Here is a 9,015-nt window from a genome sequence, read left to right as displayed (position 1 = left end):
CATGTGATTTTGTGTTTGTTCATGGTGGTGAAATTCTCCGCCAGTCTGTACAAGTTATAGTTTGCCTAATCCCAAGCTTGGGAGATTTTGTTTTTATTGTTCTAATTTGATTTGATCAAGTGAGAATTTCAGGATATTGATAGCAAGAACCTGCACACTCTTCAGGGAAGGAAGGAAGAAGGGAAGAAAGGAAGAAAAGAGGGAGGAAAAGAAGGAGGAAAGGAAGGAAAGAGGGAAGGAATGAAGGAAAGAGAGAAGGAAGGAAGGAAATGGGGAAAGAAGGAAGTAAAGAGGGAAGGGAGAAAAGCAGGAAAGAAGGGAGGAAGGAAAGAGGGGAGGAAGGAATTTAAGAGGGAAGGAAAGAATTAAAGAGGGAAGCAAGGAAGGAAAGAAAGAGAGAAGCATGTAAGAACTTATTAGGTACCTATTATGTGCTATGCTTTATAATTTCTTATTTCATCCTCATGACCATCCTGGGAACTATGTGCTGTTATTATCCCCATTTTACAATTGAGGTTGAGATTTACCTGGGACCACACAGCTGGTAGGTATTTGAGGCCAGAGTTGGACTCAGGACCCAGTGCTCTATGGGGAAGGAAAAAAAAATGCTACCTGCTTAGCCTTGATAAAGTTATTTAACTTTTTTCCTGAGCCTCAGTTTTTTCATCTGCAACCGAAGGGATTGTAGAAGGTAGTCTCTGAGATCTTTCTAGTTCTGAGTTTCTGATCTTATGGATTGAAATGCCCATAGGAACTATCAGTTGAAAACAAAGCATTCCAGAGTAAAGGATATTGGATAGAAAACTTTGTTTCTTCATATTGTTTGGTGAATTTAATAGATCTATTTATTTATATAAAATTGAAGGCAGTGAAGCAGTTTGAGGCAGTGACTAGATCTGGCTTTGGAGTCAGAATGAAGTGGGTTTGTGTCTTGCCCCTTGACACTCACCAGTTTTTTGACTTTGGGCAGATAATTGAGCCTCTGCCTTGAAAATAAAGAGTAATTGCTCCTTGGTACTTTGAGAGGGGATACATTAATGCATTTACAGGTCTGGATAAAAAAAAATCTTTTTTAAACTGTGGATACATAGCATACACTGAATGTCAATAGCTTGAATGCTGGTAGAAGGAGGTATTCCCAGTACCACTCTAAGATGCTAGGTAGAACTGGGAGGAAATCATCTTTGTGATGATGTTAGGCATGTGAAAGCCTCCTGGCCACAAATTATCTCCCAAGCTTGGCTGCCTCTGTGCCCCAAATTCCAGCTGGTTACTTGTTACTCTGGGCTAAAGACCTGAAGCCATCTGTTAAATGCAAAATAGATTATTTGAGAGAGCTAATATTCTGACCTGTTCTCAACTCTAAATGTATTGTTGGAAAGGTTCTAATCAGATGGGACAGTAAGTCTTTTAGTAGAGTTCTGGGGTGATTGCTATTGGACAGATATATTTTGATGTGAGGAAAAGGGTCAGGGAAAGTTCAGGACACAAGGAACGGTCTAAGAGAATAGTCCAGGATAAAGAGGCCCTGGGAAGATGTGAAAATGAAAAGCTGATTGACAGCTGGAAGGTGGCTCTGTTAAGAATATTGTCACAGTCACAGCAACTCTTAAGCCGGAACCCATGAGTTTGTATTTTAAAATATTTTGATAACTATTTCCATATAATTGGTTTCCTTGCTAATCTTAGGTATTTTATGCATTTAAAATCATTATTCTCAAGAATAGGCTCATGGGCTTCACCAGATTCCCAGAAAAGTCCACAGATTAAAAAAAAAAGGTTAAGGATTCCTGGTATAGATGTTCAGTGGCTGAATTTCAAGGTATTTGACTGTCTCCCATGATATCTTTGTAGTATAGCTGGATGGAGATAGTTGAATGACTTTAGCCCCAAAGCTGTCATTAATATATCTGCTCACCTATGAAGGGAGATCTCTACTAGAGTGCCTCAGAGGTTTTTACTCTTTATTAGTTACTATTTTACTAAATACTTAGATATAGACAAATCATTACTTCTTACCTGTTTTGCATGAAGAGAGACCTCCAAAAAGATCTCAAATAGGTTATGATGATGGACTAATTAAAATGTGGTAATATTTGTAAAGTGCTTTACAGACCTTAAAATGTAATCACAAGCTATTGTTATTTGTAGGTCGATATCAATTCTTAGGCTTGGCTTAAAAAAAAAATCAGTTAACTAAGTACAGGGTGTTAAAATAAAAAGTCCATGCAATTGTATTGCCCCAAGACTTCTGGGACTCTTTATGAGCTGTGCCTGTTTGATTGAACAACAATTTCTGTGTGTGTGTGTGTGTGTGTGTGTGTGTGTGTGTGTTTGTGTATTTGTGGAGAGATCTGGGATTTTTAGTGGGGTGAAAGCTCAACATGAATCAACAGTGTGACATGGCAGACAAAAGAAACTGGGATGATCTTAGGTGACATTAAGAAAACTAGCATGTCCCCAACAAGGGAGGTATCAACCTGTTGTCCCCTGCTTTGGTCACAACATATTGAGAATGTCATGCTCAGCCTTAAGTAACCTGTTAGGAAGAATGTGATAAACCAGAGCATGCTGACCAGGATGGTGAGGGAATGGGGGTGGGGGTGGGGTAGGCCAGAGACAGACAGACAGAGACAGAGAGACAGAGGGAGGGAGGGGAGAGAAAGAGAGACAGAGAGAGAGACAGAGACAGAAACTGAAGGAACTAAGGGATATTGAGTTTGGAGAAGACAATGGAAATCTAATAGATTGTGTGTGTTTAAGAAATTAGTGCTTCCAACATTATATGTATGCTTTATTCCTGTAGGGAGGTCTTTACTAGAGTAAGTTACATGTACTTTTACATGTATATACTTTATATATATACATACATACAACATACATTATAGATACTATTATTATGGGATGTATAAGGGGAAGAAACAAGAGGTAAACATCTAAATCTTTTGATTTTATTAATGGGAATGGAATAGGAATGAGGGTAACAAAGGAGAAGGGAAATTTCTTAATCTTATCCCAAAAACTAATTCCCCTTAATACTATCCTATTGCCTAATTTCCTAAGCTAAGTAAGTTCCCCCCCAATCAGAACCTCACAGAGTCCAGATATGGGCCAAGATCCCAGAGGTAAAGTCCAAATTTGGTCCAGTAGAGATCGATCTTCTCTCTAGCTGCCAGCAGCTTGTACAGTCTCTCTCCTCAAGCTGGTATCTCACAAAGGCCAGATCTCTTGTAGATAGGTGGAAATCACAGCTACCTCCAAGAGCTTACAGCAAGAAGTCTTGTTTCCAGTTGGGACCACACATCCCCTTCCCCCCTGGAATCTTGACTAGGTCTCATGTGATTCTGTGTCACATATCTCTGTCAATCATGCAGTCTTTTCTCTCCTTACTACAATACATAAACACATATAATTTATATATAGACACACAGGTATATAAAATCTCATATAATCTTATTTAATATCTTAAATAGACAATAGATTTGCTATAATGTATAATTTTAAATTTAAATTAAATATACTTATATATCTCTTATTTAATATAATATATAATCTGTTATGTAACAATTTAATATGTAAATATAGAATGATAATATATTAAAATGAATATAATATAAATATATAATATATTTAATGTATGCAGTGCTATATTAAATATCAAATAATGTTCTATATGATTTAATATGATAAACATATACATATGTATATATAATATTGATATACATTATATAATATTTTACACACTTTATAGCATGTAATATATGTATATGTGGAATATATTATTTAATGCCTTAGATCTATTATATTTAAATCTTATTAATATTTACTAGGAATTTAACATCATTAATATGTCAATTATGTTAGTAAAATATTAATGTATCATTGATTATTAAAGTTGTATTATTAAATATTAAATTACTAAATATCTTAATAGTAAATATATTGTTATACACAGAAATATTTTAATATATGTACTATATTAAATTAACACAATCTGTGTATATATACAATTGTATTAATATTATATTAACCATTAATTATTAATAATCATTAATTGTATTATATATATGTGTATATGTGTGTGTGTGTGTGTTTCTATATGGTAGCTAGGTGACTCTGAAGACCATAGTTCAAATATAGCAACATACAATAGCTGTGTGATCCTGGGCAAGCCACTTAACCTTTTTCTTAATCCACTGGAGAGGGAAATAGCAAACCCCTCCAATAAACCCCAAGGACATTACTCTTGCGCCATAGTCCTTAAGGTCACAAAGAACTGGTTGGACACTATTGAACAACAAGGAAGAAAGATTAGACTTGCTTTTCTTGACCCAAGTGAGCAGAACTAGGGCTGTGGGTGTAGCAGAAAAACAAATGTCTGTCTAATGTAAAGAAAATTCCATGTTCACTAGAGCTGCCCCCAAAGTAACCTCACCAAATAGTGGATTGTTCCTTTCCATACCTGGGTCTGTAACCTTTGAGTTTAGATTGTGTCCAGAAGCAACTATTTAGGTGAGTTTGCCTGGAGCCATTCCTGAGCCTAAAAGATGGAAACAAAGCCCTTTTCTTGAATGGGTTCTTTCTGCTGGCTGAATTAGGGTGCTGGACCTAAATTCAAATGCAGCAAACACTTAACTGTTTGCATCTGGCAAGTCATTTTAACATTTATCTGTTTCAGTTTTCTAATCTTTAAAATGAGGTGATAATGATAATACCTGTTTTCCAAGGATAAAATAAGATAATATTTGTAAACCATTTAAAAAACCATTTAAAAAAATCCTCAAGTGCTATATAAATGTCACTGTTGCTGCTGCTACTGCTACTATTATGACTACTATCCCAATTCAGTAGACTGAATTCACACCAGTTCTTTTCTTTTAATTCATTCACAATTATACAATATCAAAACATCCATGCAAATCACATTTCAGTTACATATCTTAAATGCCAAGTGCTTTCTACCAGTGATTTGACATATGCTATATATAGAAAATTGTAACTTTAGAAAAATGATACCACGTTTCTCTTAAATTTCTAGTATGGAACAAATGTGTACAACAACCATTCAAAGTACATACTTAATTAAATTAAATTTAGTTGTTTTGATACTTTATATTGCTGACTCATTGTTTTAAATATATGTTACTATATTATTTATACATAAATAGTATATATATTAAAAGAGTAAGCCAACTCTTTCTCTCTGTCTCTCTCTCTGTCTCTCTGTCTCTCTGTCTCTCTGTCTCTCTGTCTCTCTCTCTCTCTCTCTCTCTCTCTCTCTCTCTCTCTCTATATATATATATATATATATGGTTGCTCAGTGGATAGAGAGCTAGGCCTGGAAACAGGAAGTCCTGGATTCAAATCTGACCTTAGACATTTCCTAGCCATGTGCCCCTGAGTTAGTTATTTAACCCCCATTGCCTAGCCTTACCACTCCTCTGCTTTAGAACTGATAGTATCAATGGCAGAAGGTAAGGGTTAAAATACCCCCCCCCCATATATATATTTATATATACATGCATACACACAATAAAGACATACTTCAAATAAAAATTGTTTTGATACTTAATAATTGTTGACTCAGTGTTTTAGAAATATATATAATTCCATGTCTACAGAGCTCAGAATGAAAGAGTTTTGCTAATTATCTGGTTAATATTTTCAATATGAGGGAAATAAATTTGAGAGTTCAGACCTAAAGTATATTTAAAAAAAAAAGTTAAATGTGGATTTGTGTTGTATGTTAATAGAAAAACTGGAAGCATGAAATCAGAAATTCTAAATTTGGAAATTAACAAGAACACTAAGATAGATATTGATTACAATAGGGAAATTGTTAGTAATGGGACAGCAATTTTTTAAGATTGCTGTACATTTAAAGCTTATAAAACATTAATGAAAGCAGTTGTTTTAACATTTTTGCGTTAGTAAGGTCAGGGAAGACAAGGTCTGTGTGTTTGTGTATTTCTGTATGCCAGAGGAAATCTACAGAAGGATGCTTAATAAAGAATGCTTAATGTCTTACGATGGTTCTTCCCAACAGGGAACACTTGCAGAACGGATTCGCGCAGGGGGGGCTGGAGTTCCAGCCTTCTTCACCAGTACAGGGTATGGAACATTGGTGCAGGAAGGAGGAGCACCCATCAAGTATAACAAAGACGGCAGCATTGCAATTGCCAGCAAACCAAGAGAGGTGAGAAGAACTCCAGGCCAAAATTTGTAGATGATTCCATTTACCTTAGAAATATCTTGTATTGTTGCGTAAAGAGCTATAACATTACATGTGATTTAACTGTTTACATACCACTTTCTCATTATTAGGGCTATTCAAAGTGGTATACAGAGAGAGAGAGAGAGAGAGAGAGAGAGAGAGAGAGAGAGAGCGAGGGTCTGAGTTGAATGTGATGGCATATCTAAAAAAAGAAAATTAAGGGATGAGAAAGAGGAATGAATTGGGAGAAGGGGGAAGAGGTTAAGGGAGAAATAGAAGGGGGAAAATTCACCTAAAATAGGCATGAAAGAACATTTACAGTAGAGAGGAACATGGCAGAGATGGAGAGAGGAGATTGTGAACCTTCATTTCATTGGAATTTGTTTAGAGGGAAGAACATACACAAGCAATTGGTATAGAAATCTATTTTACCCTACAGGAAAGAAGGAAGGGAAGGCATTGGGGGGAGATGATAGGAAAGAGGGCAAGTTGAAGGATGTGATGATCAGAAGCTTAACACTTTTGAGAATGGACAGAGTGAAAAGAGAGAGAAAAGGATAAATAGGGGGAGAAATAGATGGAGATGGAAACATAATAATAATCATAATGATGAAAAAAACTTTACAAGAAGTCTTTCTAGCTCTCAATCCACTGAGGCACCCAGTTGTCTCTTACCTATATACCTCACTTAGACACTTTTCAGGAACCTTTCATGTTCCAAATATTCCAGGGCACTATGAAATTTATTATTTTTGTACATACAAAGTAGTTCCCTTCTGCTTAGGATTATTTTCAGCAGAAAAAACTCTATGAACCTAAACTGGTTCTGAAAACTAAATTGGTTCTGAATTTTGCTCTCAAAATGTCTCCTGAACTCTGTCCACTAGGTGGTACAGTTGGAATAAGAATAAAGCCCTGCATGGAAAACTGTTTTACTTCTTTAAGTGATAAGCACAAAGATGGAGCCAGGGAGTTCAAGGCACAGAACTGTATTGGGTTTACATATCTCAGAGCTGCTCCATGAAAACAAGAAAAAGGCACATATCACTAAACAAGCTTTTAAACTAGATTTCCTTAAAAATAAATAGCAGGAAGTGATTAGATGTTATATAGGAATTAGGGCAAACAGTATGACCAGCATGCGTGTGTTTTATTCCTTGCAGGTGAGGGAGTTTGATGGCCAACATTATATCATGGAGAGAGCCATTACAGGTGATTTTGCCCTGGTAAAAGCCTGGAAAGCAGATCGTTCAGGAAACGTCATTTTCAGGTAGTTTATGTGAATAGCGGTGATGGTGATGATGATAATACTACTATATGTTAAAAAATTTTTATTTTTTTCTATATATCGTTGTCTCCCTCCCTTCTTCCCTCTCCTCAGAGTTGACAAGCAATTCGATCTGGATTGTACATGTATTATCATGCAAAACATATTTCCATATAAAACTAGATTTTAGAAGAGATTTCCATCACCTACATTTTGATTATAAATCAAATTTAAGCTTTTTACAGAATATATTTTTATTTATTTATTTATTTATTTATTTTATTTTTAAACCCTTACCTTTCATATTGGAGTCAATACTGTGTGTATTGGCTCCAAGGCAGAAGAATGGTAAGGGCTAGGCAATGGGGGTCAAGTGACTTGCCCAGGGTCACACAACTGGGAAGTATCTGAGGCCAGATATGAACCTAGGACCTCCCATCTCTAGGCCTAGCTCTCAATCCACTGAGCTACCCAGCTACCCTCCAAATGTATTTTTAAAAATTATCCAGTTGTCATTTTGTGGGGGAATAGTTCAAGTTTTAAAAATATTTTAGTTATTCACTTGGGACACTGAGTGGCCCGATGAATAGAAAACTGGTTTGGAAATCAGGAAGACTCATCTTTCTGAGTTCAAATCTAGCCTCAGACACTGACTAGCTGTGTGACTCTGTATAAGCCACTTAACTGTCTGCCTCAGTTTCCTCATCTACAAAACGAGCTGGAGAAGGAAATGAGAAACCGGTCCATTATCTCTGCCAAACAAGATCACAAAGAATAGAACATGACTGAAAATATCTGAACAAGTACAATAACAAACTAGTAACTAGGTTCTTGAAGAGAGCATGGCATAGTAAATAGAGAACTGGTTTCAGAGTTGGGGAGATCCGTATTTGAGTCATGCTTCTGACATGTCCCAGCTGTGTGACTCTGTGGGTCATCTTATCTCTCAGGGCTCTGGGCAGCTCTCTGAGGAGTTACAGAGAAGATGCCAGCCAGCAATGGCAGGAGTTTCCTCATCTGGAGATTCCCTGTGCTAATCAAACCACAAGTCTAAATTATATCCTCATGCCCCGATATTTTTAATATATAAAATAATAGTGTACTACTTGAACTGCAATAAAACCAAATAAAATTGCTTTCTGTTCTCAAATTGAAAACTTCCAGAATCTATCATTTCATCTGTTTGTATCCTTTTTGTTGATGCGGATCACTGGCTTTTTATGCTTTAGGGTACCATCGTCATGTACTGCTCTGGCTTCCAAACTGATGACTTTGTGGCCAGCCTGGTGATGAATCTCACCAAACTTGTCCATTGCAGTCCTCAGATAAAGAAGAGCTTAGAGTTCTCCAGAGGATCTAATACTTTGTAATCAAACTCATTCTTCAGTGGGAGTCGCCACCAAACATAGCTAGGGAAATGGTCATTTAGCCTTCACTCAGAGACCCTATTTGAGGCAGTCCATTCCACTTTGTTATGGTGATGGTTCAGCCATTTCAGTCATATACTACTCTTTGTGACCCTTTTGGGGTTTTC

General features: G+C 36.3%; 1 protein-coding gene across 1 annotated transcript in view; it reads left to right on the top strand.

Annotated features, from left to right (window-relative positions):
* The window catches only part of OXCT1 (3-oxoacid CoA-transferase 1), a 176,924-nt gene that overhangs the window by 18,979 nt on the left and 148,930 nt on the right, over positions 1-9,015 (top strand). The window contains exons 5-6 of the mRNA XM_007487410.3: positions 6,047-6,196; positions 7,378-7,484. Of these exons, the coding sequence (XP_007487472.1) occupies positions 6,047-6,196; positions 7,378-7,484 (257 nt within the window). The remainder of the gene's footprint in view (positions 1-6,046; positions 6,197-7,377; positions 7,485-9,015) is intronic.

Source organism: Monodelphis domestica, chromosome 3 (genome assembly GCF_027887165.1).
Source record: "Monodelphis domestica isolate mMonDom1 chromosome 3, mMonDom1.pri, whole genome shotgun sequence".
In the NCBI taxonomy this organism is placed as follows: domain Eukaryota; kingdom Metazoa; phylum Chordata; class Mammalia; order Didelphimorphia; family Didelphidae; genus Monodelphis; species Monodelphis domestica.
This window is presented reverse-complemented; position numbering and strand designations above follow the sequence as displayed.